General features: G+C 43.5%; 1 protein-coding gene across 7 annotated transcripts in view; it reads left to right on the forward strand.

Moving 5' to 3' along the window:
• ZNF827 (zinc finger protein 827) overlaps window positions 1–14,726 on the forward strand; it is a 178,567-nt gene that overhangs the window by 159,563 nt on the left and 4,278 nt on the right. For 2 of the 7 annotated variants that reach the window (XM_032246457.1, XM_032246458.1), the window contains 4 exons: window positions 555–726; window positions 1,839–2,005; window positions 10,843–11,034; window positions 11,411–11,588. In XM_032246457.1, the coding sequence (XP_032102348.1) occupies window positions 555–726; window positions 1,839–2,005; window positions 10,843–11,034; window positions 11,411–11,588 (709 nt within the window). The other 5 variants (XM_032246460.1, XM_032246462.1, XM_032246459.1 and 2 more) reach the window with 5 other exon arrangements.

Here is a 14,726-nt window from a genome sequence, read left to right on the forward strand (position 1 = left end):
CAAAGTGCTGGGATTACAGGCTTGAGCCACCGCGCCCGGCCTTTTTTTTTTTTTTAAAGGCAAGGTCCACCTCTTTCACCTGGGCTGGAGTGCAGTGGTGTGATCATGACTCACTGTAACCTTGACCTCCTGGGCTCTAGCAATCCTCCCACCTCCTCCCAAGTAGCCGGGACTCCAGGAGCATGCCACCACACCTGACTAGTTTTTTTAAAAAATTTTGTAGAGATGGAGTCTCGCTATAATGCCCAGGCTGGTCTCGAGCTCCTGTCCTTAAATAATCTTCTCACCTCAGCCTCCCAGAGTGCTAGGATTACAGGTGTGAGCCACCACGCCCAGTCGGAGATTTTCTTTTATATTTAGAAGCACTAATAATATAGGAGTGACCTGCTGGGTAAAGACTTTTAGATACTTACAATTCCAAGGCATTACCATGGTCCCCATTTGAAATATGACTTGAACCATTCTTTCCTTGATACCTTCACTGATTCTTGCATGGTGTTGGGACTTCTTTTTTTGAAAGCGATTTGGGCTTTTTCCTGTTTTTTTACCTGCAGAGGAAAGAAAATACAAATGCCACTTGTGCCCCTATGCTGCTAAGTGCCGTGCAAATCTGAACCAGCACTTGACTGTCCATTCCGTGAAGCTGGTGAGTACAGACACCGAGGACATTGTCAGCGCCGTCACCTCTGAAGGCAGTGATGGGAAGAAGCATCCTTATTACTACAGGTGAGTTGCAGATGGAACATGCTAGTCTGCCTTTCTCAGACTCTTGGCTTCAACACTTTCTGCCGTCTGCTGTGGACATACATCACCAAGCCCTTTTTCTCAATCATAGCCTGGCCTTCATTTTAGTAATTTCTTTGCTTAGATTGAGCCCTGCAGTTGCACAGACTCCTCTCTTGACTTGGATGTCCCTGGTAGTATTAGTTGAAAGAGAAATGGTTTTAGAGGTGGCTCTCGGGTGGAGCTCCAGACAGTGACTGGGCTATGGGGATGATGAATTTTTAGGTCTGTTCAGCTCAGAATCTCCAACCTTTGCAACTGAGTGTGTTTCTGCTCCCTAAGAATTGTTTAAAAAAAAAAAAGCTGAGGAAATGTAAATCTGAGAACCCCATAGAAATAGCCCAGAAGGTGTTACATATTTCCCCTCCATTGTATCATCCTTTAGTACTTGGATTTTACGTTTCGTTTCTGTATTCGATCATGAATCGATATTGGTTTGGTTGCCATAAAACCCCCAAGTTTTAGGCTGTCTGTCAAATCTTGCCCTATTGATATGCCATACTGATTGATGGAAACTTGCTTTTGCAGGAAATGTCTCTAGCGATGGGTGGCTTCTATCAGAAGTTGTCCCAGACAAAATAGCCTCTTGCTTGGATTGCCATACAACAAACTGTATGTGCTGTCATTGCAACTAGGGAAGGTTTCCAGAGCCAGAGAGAGGCTCCTGGGCTGTGAGGTGCTCTCCAAGTTTATCAGTGGACCAGCACCACTAAATACCTTGGCAACACTACCCCGTGTCTCTTCACCCAAAGGAAATCAGTTAGGTGATGTGTGGCATCTGGAATCCATAGTTTTTCATTAACTTTATGATTATTTAGCATCATTATAAGACCTATGTGATTGTTACATGATGCTGGCCCTTAGTCTCTTTGGCACACTGACTACTTTAGAGGCAACCCAGAAAGCAGAGGCTTTTCTAATGCAAAACCTTTTGGTGGAGAGACAAATGTTTTTAAAATTCCAGTTTTCTCGAGTGTACTGTGTATAAATGGGCAGCCCACATTTAGAAGTATGTGTCACCCTTTTCTCTCACCCTTTTTTACCCTTTCATGTAGTTGTCACGTGTGTGGATTTGAGACCGAGCTCAATGTCCAGTTTGTCAGCCACATGTCACTCCACGTGGACAAGGAGCAGTGGATGTTTTCGATCTGCTGTACTGCCTGCGACTTTGTCACCATGGAGGAAGCAGAGATAAAGACTCACATTGGCACCAAGCACACAGGTGACCATTCCTGTCTGTCCTTCTCACACTCCTCCTCCATCCCCTGCACCCCAGAGCACCTGCCACCTGGCTGAAGCATCCCCACTGCCCTGAGACATTGCCCTTTCCTTCCATGGAAGGAAGGACTTTCCCAAGGCATGAGAGTCACGTTTCCCTGTAGTCATCATACTGTTTCCTGGCAAGGCCTGGGACTCACTGCTCTGAAAGACTCCCAAGTTCAGATGCAGTAGAGAGGGGCTGAGCTCTTTGCTTGTTGCTCACCCTGGTCCTCTTCCTCATCACCATATGTAACAATCTATCAGTGCCTCAGCCTTACATCTTGGCACCCTGGATCTCATTGAAGCCCCATAGCAACCCTCTAAGGTGAATACTATTGTTATCAAACTGTATAGTACAGGTGAAAAAACAGGCTTAAGAGAGATGGGGTATTCCCTCCAATGTCAGCAATTAGGAGTTGCTGTTGTCACTAGTTTCAGTCACTAGTGAAACTCAGCCCAGAACAGTTTTCACTCCAGGGCTTTCTCTCTGTATCATTGCTGTTCTGACAACCCCAAGAAACACTTGGCAGAGCTTTGAACCTGTTTTCCTGTGCCAGGCACTGCACACCTACTTCTGTAGGCTTTGCTCCTCTCCAGTGAAACTGCAGCCCTGATGCTCTCCTTAATGACGCATGGCGTGTGTGTTCAGGGCCAAAGAAAACCAGATTCTCCTGAAACAAACCCATCACTGTCTAGGCCACAGCCAAGCCTCCACTAGTGCTTGCCTGTTGTTTAAGCCTCTTGCCATTCTGGTTAACTTCTTCCGTTTATTGATGTTAACGTTCTGACTTCACCGTGCAATTATACTCTCACAAGCGGTGGTTACAGATGATACCAGCATGGAGTCATTAAGTGAGAATGAGGAGGAGCTCCCCACTGCATTTGCAGGGCTTACAAATTAAGAGCTGATGTTGCTGACTGCCAGCCCTGGGTGTTGGGTCAGCCCCTCACATCATCAGCACTTGAAGGATTTGGGAAGGGGAGTTTCCCTGACAGTTGTGCTGACGATGTGCACGGCAGAGAAGGATCTCTCTGTGCTTCTCCGGCCACTTTGGCTCAGTGATGCCAACAGCAATAAAAGCTTGTTTTTGTCAGTAAATTGAGCAGCTATGACTTGGAGGTCTGCAGAGAGCCGTTATGCTGAGTGAGAAGGTGCCATTTTTATAGTCAGTTCTCTGACTGTAACCACATTAGCCTGTGGGCAGCAGGTGAGCTGGGAAACCCATATTGAAGACAAATTAAATTCAGCATTTCTGGAGTGGCTAATGGAGGAAAAGGCCAACCTCTTTTCCATTACCACTGGCTTTTCAGATAGTCTTTTTTTTCTCCTTTCTGTTAACCTTCGTTCTAACCCTCTTTAACCCAAAGTATACCTGAACCCAGCTGAAAACCTTCCTCCCTCCCATCCTGCTCCAAGTCTTCCCTCCTCGCCCATCCCACCATAAGTAAACCATAGAAACCATATGGCTAGGAGGAAGCTGGACTTGTCATCACTAAATTGTCATGAGTGGAAACTTCACAGCTAACCAGCGCAAACACGTACCTGGTAATTACCACAGGGAATGAACACAGCTCTTGTTCTCTCTGATGTATCAGGGCTTAGGGCTCATTGTCTAGCAGGAAAGAATATTCTTGTTCATTAGTACAGTCACCCAAGAGTGAAACGCATTAAAGAATTTTCTTTTTTAATTCAGTGGAAGCCTTTAATGCTGCTGCTCTAAGAATAAGGTTAAAACCTATTTTATAAGCCAAGGCCCTGTAAGCTTTTTTCAAAAGGGGCAAATAGTAAATATTTTAGGCTTTCAGGTCATACAGTTTCTGTCACTACTACTGAACTCGGCTGTTGAAACTTGAAAGTATCGTAGACAATATGCAAATATGTGGGCATGGCCATGTTCCAATGAAATTTTCTTTACAAAAGCAGGAGGCTCATTTGAGCCCAAGGACTACAGTTTGCTGACCCCTGTTATAAGCTAAAGGTCTCACAGCAAAGGTTTCCAGTATTTAGTGTAGTTTTGACATGTTTGAGTTTGACTCTCAAATAGATCAATCTAAATTTGTAAATTAGTAAGTTAGATTATTGCAAAGTTATGATATAAAGCAATATATATGTTACATGACATATATAGCAATATGTATTCCCAATAACCGGGAGCTTGTCTAAGTCACTGCTGTATCTCAGCACCTGGAACACACCCTACATAGTACAAGTGGGGACTCAATGTTCCTTCAGTGAATGAATATATTTGTGTACAAGCTCATCTACAAACATTTGTGCATGCTAAGTAAGAAAACTACTTAGACGTGGCCCTTGCTTGAACCTTAGAGTCCTAGTGACTTATTTCTGTAACCTATGTGGAAGTTACTTGACATGGAGGAAAGCACACACTGAATCCGGGTTCTAGACCCCATGGTACCATAAGTAGTATTGTGAATGTAGGACCTCAGTTAACTTCTCTGAGCCTCCATATGTTCCCTGTATTTTCAGATGTGCAGGAGATGCCCTTGGGCCTAAGATTCTCTAATTCTATGAGCCTTGTTCTCTAATTTGATTTTCCTATCTTAGGAAAAGACACCTACTATTTCAGTACCTTAGGAAATCTGCCACACTGCTTTGTTACCTAAGTGAAGTTGTGATCTACAGGATGAGCTCTAATCAACAGCATGCGTTTTGTGTAGCCTCCTACAGAACCCGTGCCTTCTCACATTTTCTTATGGGTTGCTGTGACTCCAGGCATGCCTGTGAGTGGGATGTTAAGGGAGTACCTGAAGAACTGTCCTTTCATTAGGTGTTTCCCCATAGTGACCCCTCCTTACCTTCTTTCTCCCACCATCTGGCATCTTGTCCCTGAAGAGAGTATATCAACAAGTGGGAAACATCCCCTCTGGTGCTTGTGACTTCTTCAATGCAAATTTTACTGCAATTTCTAAATGTTGCAATAAATGGCACTGAGGAATCCAAATGGCTATTTGGAAAATACAGCTATCAGTACCTCACCTCACATTGACTCAAAATAAATTCCAGATAACTTACAGAATCCACGTTAACAAATCAGCCCTAGAAAAGCCTGAAGAAAATAGAATATTTATCAAACTCACAGAGCAAGAAGGATTTGTCAAAGCTTACATGATAAAATAAAGCGCAGATGAAAACAGTCGAGAGATTTGACACAAAAAAATTTCTTCAGTTTGCAAAATAACAGAAAAAGAGAAGCAAAACCAAAACCTCAGTCTAAAAAAAATGTGTTTACAAAAATGACAAAAGGTTAACCTATTTACTACACAAAATATTCCTATAAACTGTTAAGAAAACCTTTAGGTCTCTAAGTGAAGAATTAGCAAAGGATATGAGGACGTGAGCCTCAATTCACAGTGAAGGAAGTAAAAGCTAACCACTTACCATAAGGAAACACATGCAGCCTCACTGGCAGCCCAACTGAAGCTCAAGGCTTATATTCCACCTGTTAAGTTAGGAGAGCATTTGATGTTAATTCTCACTGTTGCTGGGATGACGCCGACACTCACATTGCTGTCGCCCTGCAGAGTGGTAAACTGTTTGGAAACTAATTAAGCTGTTTATACCAAGAGGCTTAAAATGTAATGCCCTGTGACCCAGTAATACAATCTCTGAATATTTATTCTTGAGAAAATATTCAATCAGTGAAATATTAATTTTAACTTTAATTTTAAGGAACTATTTAAGTAGAGTAAGTCCCCTCCATGGATATAATAGTGTCATTTAAAACAACAGAAATATTTTCATGGATTTTTTTGAGAGCCAACTATGTACAGATATCTAAAATAGCATGGGAAAATACAAAGCATTAGTTATCATTATTACATTTTATAAATATTATGTATGTTTTATAATAGAATAATAATATTTTCTATAAAGCTTACCATGATCCAGACATTGTTCTTAGTGATTTACGTATAAAAACCTATTTAATTCTCAAGACAACCATATGAGGTAAGTGCTGGTATTATCCCCATTTTATAGATGAGATAATTGAGGCACAAAGTTAAGTATCTTGTCCAAAGTCATACAGCTACTAAGTGGTGGAGGTGGGATTCAAACTCAGATATTCTGATCTGTTTTTTATTTTTATTATTTATTTATTTGTTTTGAGACAGGGTCTCACTCTGTTACCAAGGCTGGAGTGAAGTGGCACGATCTTGGCTCACTACAACCTCCACCTCTCGGGTTCAAGCAAATCTCATGTCTCAGCCTCCTGAATAGCTGGGATCGCAGGTGTTGGCCACCACGCCTGGCTTACTTTTTGGCATTTTTAGTAGAGACGGGGTTTTGCCATCTGGCCATGCTGGTCTTGAACTCCTGGCCTCAAGCAATTCACCCGCCTCAGCCTCCCAAAGTGCTGGGATTACAGGCGTGAGCCACTGCGCCCAGCCTGGATATCTAGAGTCCTTATTCTTAACCTTAATGGCAACAATTTAAAAATAGAAGTGCTTACTTTTTTAAGAATGAAAAGAAGTGCACTAAAATCTAACCATGTCTGTACTGACGCAACAAGATGATTGGTAATTTTTTATGGTTTCAATTTCCTAATTTGTGCTGTTTTAAGTTGTGCAATACTTAGGGGTTTTGTTTTGTTTTGTTTTTTAAGTTCTCTTCAGCTGGTTGTCCAATGTGTGAGGTTGCATCACCTGTGCACAGGTGTCCTTCACCAAGATCTTTGCGATGCTGAAGAAGGTAAATGACCACTTGGGTCACAGCCTTGGACTTGACTGGCAAGAGCATCCTGGCTGTCTCCACAGACATAGCAAAACAAGATGAGGTCAGAAACGGAGGAGGCTGTTTGGACTAGGGATTACACATTGGGCAAGCTGGGCTGCATCACAGAGTGGCTGGCACAGCACATTATATCTTTATAAATTTATTAGTTTAAGTATTTCTGCCTGGTGCTGTAAGCCTGAGGGTACTTGAATCTGTGTTTAGAGATCGTAGTTGAAATTAATATGTTTTAATTCTAAAAATGAATTTAAAAGAATCACTTGCAACAGGCCAATATTAGAAGATGGAGTTGCAATATCAGGGATTCAGGGTCCCCGCTGAAAATGTTCTATCTAGAAAATGTAACTAAGCTGGTTAAATATATACAGATAAGTGACTGGCAATAATGGTACTAGCTTTCACATAGCTTCCTTGTACCAAGAAGGAGTCTGAATTCTAAAGGCATATGCCATTGCTCCTCATGGTCAGTGACTGAGGTCACATACTTGCAGTTCTAATAGGAACAAAGTTTTTTAAATTGTGAACTGAAGTAAGAGTTGTCTGCCCTGGACCCAAAGTGCAGTTCTGATGGGAACATCATTTGAAAACATTGTAAGTGGGTAAATATTTCTTCCTTTCTCTTTTTAAAAACTTCTTTTTTTTTTTTTTTTTTTGACACAGAGTTTCACTCTTGTTGCCCAGGCTGGAGTACAATGGTACGCATGATCTTGGCTTACTGCAACCTCCGCCTCCCAGGTTCAAGTGATTCTCCTGCCTCAGCCTCCTGAGTAGCTGGGATTACAGGCATGCACCACCACTCCCAGCTAATTTTGTATTTTTAGTAGAGACGGGGGTTTCTCCACGTTGGTCAGGCTGCTCTCGAACTTCTGACCTCAGGTCATCCACCTGCCTCAGCCTTCCAAAATGCTGGGATTACAGACGTGAGCCACCTCACCAGGCCAAAAACTTTGAAAAATATGGTCACTCTAGAAAATTTTGAAAATGAAATAAAAGTAAACAAACATGACACCAATAATTTTATACTGTAGACATAACCCACCATTATAGTGCTGTTTATTTCCAAACTTTGCATACCTATATATGACTTATTTTTTAATCTCCTAATAAAGGAAATTAGGAGCACATTTACAGTCACTAGGTTGCTTAATTAACTGATTTGAAGGGAACTGAAGAACAGTCTCCCTATATTTTCTCCCCTAACCTAAAACTACAGGCTCACATTGAATCTGTAAATCATTTTGTGGATAATTGACATCTTAACATTCTCAAGTTTCTTGAACCAGGAACAAAGTTTAACTCTCCAGTTACTTGGGGTTTATAATGTACACATTTAGGCTGGATGCAGTGGCTCATGCTTGTAATCCCAGCACTTTGGGAGGCCAAGGTGGGTAAATCACTTGAGGTCAGGAATTCAAGACCAGCCTGGCCAACATGGTGAAACCCTGTCTCTTCTGAAAATACAAAAATTAGCCAGGCATGATGGCACACGCCTGTAATCCCAGCTACTTGGGAGGCTGAGGCAGAAGAATTCCTTGAACCCAGGAGGTGGAGGTTGCAGTGAGCCGAGATCATGCCACTGCATTCCAGCCTGGGTGACAGAGGAGAGACCCTGTCTCCAAAAAAAAAAAAAAAAGTACATTTTTAATTTTTAATTTGTCACAGTAGAACTTCAAGTGATTATTAAACCACCTCATATGCTGTGTAAGAGCCTCACAATAGTAGACTTCCATTTCTCTCTTCCTAGCCTTTATGCTATTGTCATATATTTACTTACATGTGTTTTACAAACCCTACAAGACACTATTATTTTTGTTTTAACAATGTTACTTTCACTTTTAAAGATATTTCAATAATTTAAAAACTACAAATTTATCCATGTGCTTATCATTTCTAGCCTTTTCATTCTTTTGTGTAGATCAGTTTTACATCTGATGCCATTTTTCTTCTGCATGGACTTTGAACATTTCTTGTAATTCAAGCCTGCTGGTGATTAATTCCTTCTTTTTTTTTTTTTTTTTATGTGAGCTTTTGTTTGTTGCCTTCATTTTTTAAATACTTTTTTACTGGGTATAAGATTTTAGGTTGACAATATATCTTTCAGTACTTTAAAGATGTTGCTTCACAGTCTTCTTACTTGCATAGTTTCCAGTGAGATATCCACTGTCATCCTTATTTTTGTTCCTGTTCATGTAACATATCTGTCTTCCTCTGGCTACTTTTAGGATTTTGCTCTTTAGCACTGGTTTTGAGCAATTTTTGATGTTCCTTTATACAGGTTTCTTCATATTTCTTATACATGAAGTTCATTGAGCTTCTTGGATCTATAGGTTTATAATTTTCCTCAAATTTGGAAAATTTTGGGCTATTTCACATTTCCACCTTCCCCACCCCACCAGGGATTCCAATTAAACTTAGTTTACACTTCCCAAAGGCACCCCACAGTTCACTGATGCTCATTTCATTTGGGGGATTTCCTTTCTCTGTTTCATTTCAGATAGTTTCTATAGCTGTTATCTCCAGGTTTACTCATCTTTTCCTATGCCATGTCTAATGGGATTACTGCTGGTAACAGACTGCAGTTTTCATCCGTAGAAATTTTATTTGGATCTTTTTAATATTATCCATGTCTCTACTTAATTTCTTGAACATATGAAACATAGTTACAACTGTTTTAATGTCCTTGTCTGCAAAGTCTAACAACTGTGTCTGTTCTGGGTCAGTTTTGACTGGTTGATTATTCTCAATTTGAATTGTGTTTATTGTTTTGCACATCTGATCATCCTTGGATGCAAACATTGTGATTTTTACCATGTTGGATGCTTAATATTTTATATCCCTATACATATGCTTGACCTTTGTTTTAGGATGCAACTAGCTACCTGGAAACCTCTTTCCTTTGGGTTCTTGCTTTCATGATTCTTCGGCAGGTCTAGATCACTAGGTGGTGATTTATCTAGGTTTAACCCACTACTTAGAGAGCTTTCTCGGTTTTCTACCTAATGCCCTGTAGATTGTTTTCCCAATCTGACTGGTGGAAACAAGCGTTATTTCTAGCCCTCTCTGAGTGTTGGGCACTGTTCTCTAAGCCTTTCAGGTGACTTTTCCCCCTCCAAGTATAGGTAGTTTCTTCACCCCCATGCTCTGATCCATACTTTGCTGAATACTCAAGGGAAACCCTCTGTGGTCTCTGGAGTTCTTCTTCTGTGCTGCCCCTTCCTCTCTGATCCTCCTCTGTTCTGCAAAGTGTGGTCGGGCCCTCAGCTCCGTCTCCTCCACTCAGGGAGTCTGTCAGGTACCACCTGACTCCTCCTCTGTGCACTGGAGCCTGGAAAGTCTCAAGGCAGGAAGCTGATCAGTCACAGGGCTCACCTCCTTTGTTTCCTGTCTCTCAGGGACCACTTTTCTTCATTGCCTAACATCCAGTGATATGAAAACTAGCATGTGATATATTTTGTCTGATTTTTTCAGTTGTTTCAGTAGTAATGGTAAACCCAGTCCCTGACACTCCCTCTTGAGTAGAAGCAGAAGTCTTTTGACACTAGATTTTAATGGCCTGTTAACTTGTTTGTATCTGGCTTTGAGGGAGAGGGACCAGTGTCCTGATGAAGAGCATGGAGCCTGGAGTCAGACCAGCTCCAGCCTCTTCTCCACCACTTCCCAGTCAGATGATCTAGGCCAGATTAACCTTTCTGTGACTTCATTCCCTCATTGTAAAATGGGGCTGATAACGGTTGTGTCACATAGGATTTTTAAAAAAACAAAATGAGATAATTTAAAGTATAACACACTTCCTGGAATGTGTAACATGTTCAGCACATCTTAGCTAATAGACACTTGTCAAATGAATGAATGCCTGCTCTTGGCCCCCAGTACCACAAAGGAGGTAGGTGCCTTAGGATCTGGGATCCCCCATCGCTGAGGGTGCTGGGGACATGAGCGTGTGCTCCCAGAATGATGATGCATCCATGTGACTCAACTTGTCACCCTCAGTTGCTGTCATTCTTTTCATCTCAGTAACAAGACTGGGTTATTTGCCTGTTTTTCAGGGGAAGACAGGAAGACCCCCAGCGAATCAAATAGCCCCTCTTCATCCTCCCTCTCAGCTCTGAGTGATTCGGCCAACAGCAAAGATGATTCAGATGGCTCCCAGAAAAACAAGGGTGGGAACAACCTGCTGGTCATCTCTGTCATGCCTGGGAGCCAGCCCTCACTGAACAGTGAGGAAAAGCCAGAGAAAGGTAAGGAGGAGGTGGGTGTGAGCCTGCTCAACCCTCTGCACCCCGGGATGACCCATTCTTGAGAATAAGCCCTGGACAAGAGCAATGTCAGAAACTGATAATAGGCCCAGAATGCAGTATGCTGGGCATCACCTAAAATTTGCATTTCCTTTGGCTTAATTTGCATCTGACTACGGGGGTGGAAGAATGGGGAGGGTGACACTGATCCCGATGTTTGTATGTTTGACTCCTTTTAGCACGGAGATGTGGGAAACAGTGCCTGGCAGGGTACAGCTGTCAGGCAGAGGAGGCGGGAGGAAGGAGGAACTCGGCTCCACTCCTGCCCTCCTCTCCCCCCTGCCCCATGCACCTCTATACCCAGCTTCGGTCCTTGCAGGGTTCGAATGCGTTTTTTGCAACTTTGTCTGCAAGACGAAGAACATGTTTGAGCGTCATCTGCAGATACACCTCATCACCCGGATGTTTGAGTGTGATGTGTGCCACAAGTTCATGAAGACCCCTGAACAGCTGCTGGAGCATAAGAAATGCCACACTGTCCCCACCGGTGGGCTCAAGTAAGGAAAGCAAGTACAGAACCTTTTACTGCGTTGTTATTAAACACCCTTTCCCCTTCCCTACCCTGTCCCTTCCCGTGAAGGTTTTGGGAGTCATGGAGAAGGGGAGCTTGGTATGAGGGGAGTTAGTCAGGAACCTCTGCTGCCTTTTAGCTGGATTGAATTAGACCTGTCCCCCTAAGGTGTCAATAGACCTCAGCAGGAGAATCCATTTTGCAAATATCCCGGGATTCAGGGCAAGAAAAACGACACGTTGCAACAGCCCAGCATGCAAGAATAGACTCCTCCTACACTGCTTGAGTTTTGTTCAGACTTGATTTTAATGGAGTTGGGGCTTAGTGTCCGCAAGCATAAATCATGCTCTCACCGAGATTCACCATCTCTGTTTTTCAGATGGCTTGCTACACATCCTTTAAGTAACCATTACAACCCCTCCCCCCAAAATTGGACAGTTTGAAGAGGCAGGAGGCAACATTTTTCATACAAAGATCATGTGCTTCCTATCCTCCTGCAAACATACTGATGTCTTCCTCCAGAGGTCTAGACAGCGACCATCATCTTTAACCAGTATTTTCAAGAGACTCTTTGGTCTCAAGTGTGACCAATCAATTAATATCAAACATACTGTGTGTCTGGCTTGATAACAGGTGCTAACGGGCACACAGGAATAAAACACCATTTCCACCCTCAAGAAATGTATCCCCTAGTACTACCTAATCTGCCCAGTGAAATCAGAGTCCCTGTTCACAAGGCACTTAGGGTCTGGTAAAGAGAAAGCGGCACATGTAGCGACACAGAAAGACACCGTTTTCAAGGCATAATTACTCATTTTTAGCTAAACAATCATGTTGAATGAAAAATTATGTTTTACTTAACACAAGGGAAAAAAAAAAAAAAACTTTTGTTTTCAAACATTTTCAGCATTGAAACCCGCAACCTGCCAGAGAGGTGGCATGACTCCCCCAAATGGGTGAGGAAGGGAGAGATGGAAAAGGACCCCAGGAGTGCAGCGTTGGGGGCAGTGCAGGCCTGGTGGCCCCAGGCCCCTGCCTCCTCAAAATCTTCCCCAAACAGAAGAGTCAGGGAGCAACAGGACCTACCGTTGAACTCCGTTTCGTTTCACTCTTGGGGGTGCTTCCGTGGGAGGGGGAGGGGAGAGCAGAGGGGATTGGGGAGGGGGTAATTATAATTCAAGGAAGCCAGTCGACGGGAAATGCCTAGTGAGAGCTCATTGGGAAATTTGATTTGATTTGTTCCCACTGTCCCTTTATAAATATTTGTGTGCTCTTACTTTAAAAAGAAAAACACCAGAATCATGTTTTTCTGTGGTTGGACCAGTGATCACTGCCCTTCCCAGTAGCCCAGTCACACCCATGAACGTTACGGCCCCTGCCAGTTGTGGCTTTGCCAGTTCGCCTTTCCTCAGGGACCTCCAAAGTCCCGAGCCTCTGAAGCCATGGGGGAGAATGCACAGTGAACTCTGATGCTTTTGCTGGTACAGAACACTTCCCGTGCGGTGCTAACCGTCCCCTGTGTAATAGTTTATGTTCTAGGATGACCAAGTAGAAGAATACTTTGAAAAAATTGATAATGCCTTCTGGCTATACAGTGAGTCTTCGTTTTGTTTTGTTTTGTTTCCTTTGCCATATCAGAGAATTAATTTGCCTGAGAGAGTGTCTTTAAGAAAATAACGGGAGCACGGAAAAAAACCCTTAGCACTTTGCCTGAGCAGTGAAAGAAAGATTGAGCTGTGGGTCACAGAAATGTCCTTAAAATGAAACAGACTGCCGATGTCTAAATTGCTTTTCTGTGATGGAACTGCTTGTACTCTATATCCTGTTCATAATGCAGATCAAATAAGATTATACTATTATTTTTCTTTTGCCGTAGCTCAGGACAGTGGTGAGTTTCAGACTCCTCTAGGTAAGGCCCAGCTTGGCGTAGGGGTTGTGTGTGCACCTGACCTGGGAATGGGCTTTATATTTCTCTCGTGTGCACTCTTCTGTGAGCTGAGGTTCAAAGGCTAACGGCGAGCTTGGCGCTGAGGAGGCCGTGCACGGTGCACTTGGTTGTGTTGGGCTCTGCTGAACACCTCTCTCCAGACCCTCCGAGGACAGTCCACTCCCGGGCCCTGCCCTGCAGGAGCCAAGCAAGAGCTGAGGCAGCCACTTTTGCATTTGCATTCTTTGTGGAAAGAGAGCAAACACGCTACCGTTCTCCTCTAAGCCACTGACTCCAGCCTGGCAGCTTCTAAAAGAGAAGCTCAGCGGAGTTTGTTAACGTGGCCTCACCACTCCTCGTGGCCCCTCTGGACAGCCAGGAGGGCTGGTGGTAGCGTAACCTCACTGCAAAGGATGGAGAAACTGAGCCACAGAGAGGCCCAGGCTCATCCTAGGGTATCCAGCTCCGGCCTGATAAGGTGATGGAGCTGAGACCAGCATCCACCCTTCCAGAATCTACCTAAATTGCCTGTAGAGACCACTCAAATAATGAACCAGTATGTCCTGAGTGCTTACCATGTGCTGAGTACTCTACCAAGCACAGCAGAGAATGCAGAGGAAATGTAAGATTCGTTCCTGCCCTCTGAGAATTTCCGATTCAGTTGGATTATTACCATTTCTACGGCATAATCATGTATTAATAATGTCTTTGAGCTCCAGATAGCAGCTGTCTCCTCCCTCCTCCCTTCCTCATTAGCAGATGGGCCGTTTGGGTGGGCTTCCTTCTCCTCCCATGCCCCTGCCATAGTCCTCAGCTTCCTTTCCTGATCAAGAGCCAGTCCTATAAGGAAATATGTTTTATGAGTACATAGATATGTACACACGCACACACTCACACAGAGAGACACACACAGGCCTTCTCATCCTAACAACCCCTTAATAAGCACGATTCTGACCCCTGTGACTTTCTGTTTGCTGGAGGTAGCGCTCCCCCTATAAGCTGTTCTTTAAAACCTCTTAGCCTTTCTGCGTGTGCTTGGTGTGGTGCATGAAAAGTCGATTCTTTGTGTTGCTCCCATCTAGAGGGGAGGTCAGGAGGTTTAGACCTCTGCTCTGTCTGGTCGGGAGTGGGGAGGGCTCCGAGGGGTTGGGCGGGGGCTGGAGGGGAGCACCAGGGAATTGATTCCTGGCACTTTCT

Source organism: Sapajus apella, unplaced genomic scaffold, assembly GCF_009761245.1.
Source record: "Sapajus apella isolate SASKATOON/1434 unplaced genomic scaffold, GSC_monkey_1.0 scaffold61, whole genome shotgun sequence".
NCBI lineage: Eukaryota > Metazoa > Chordata > Mammalia > Primates > Cebidae > Sapajus > Sapajus apella.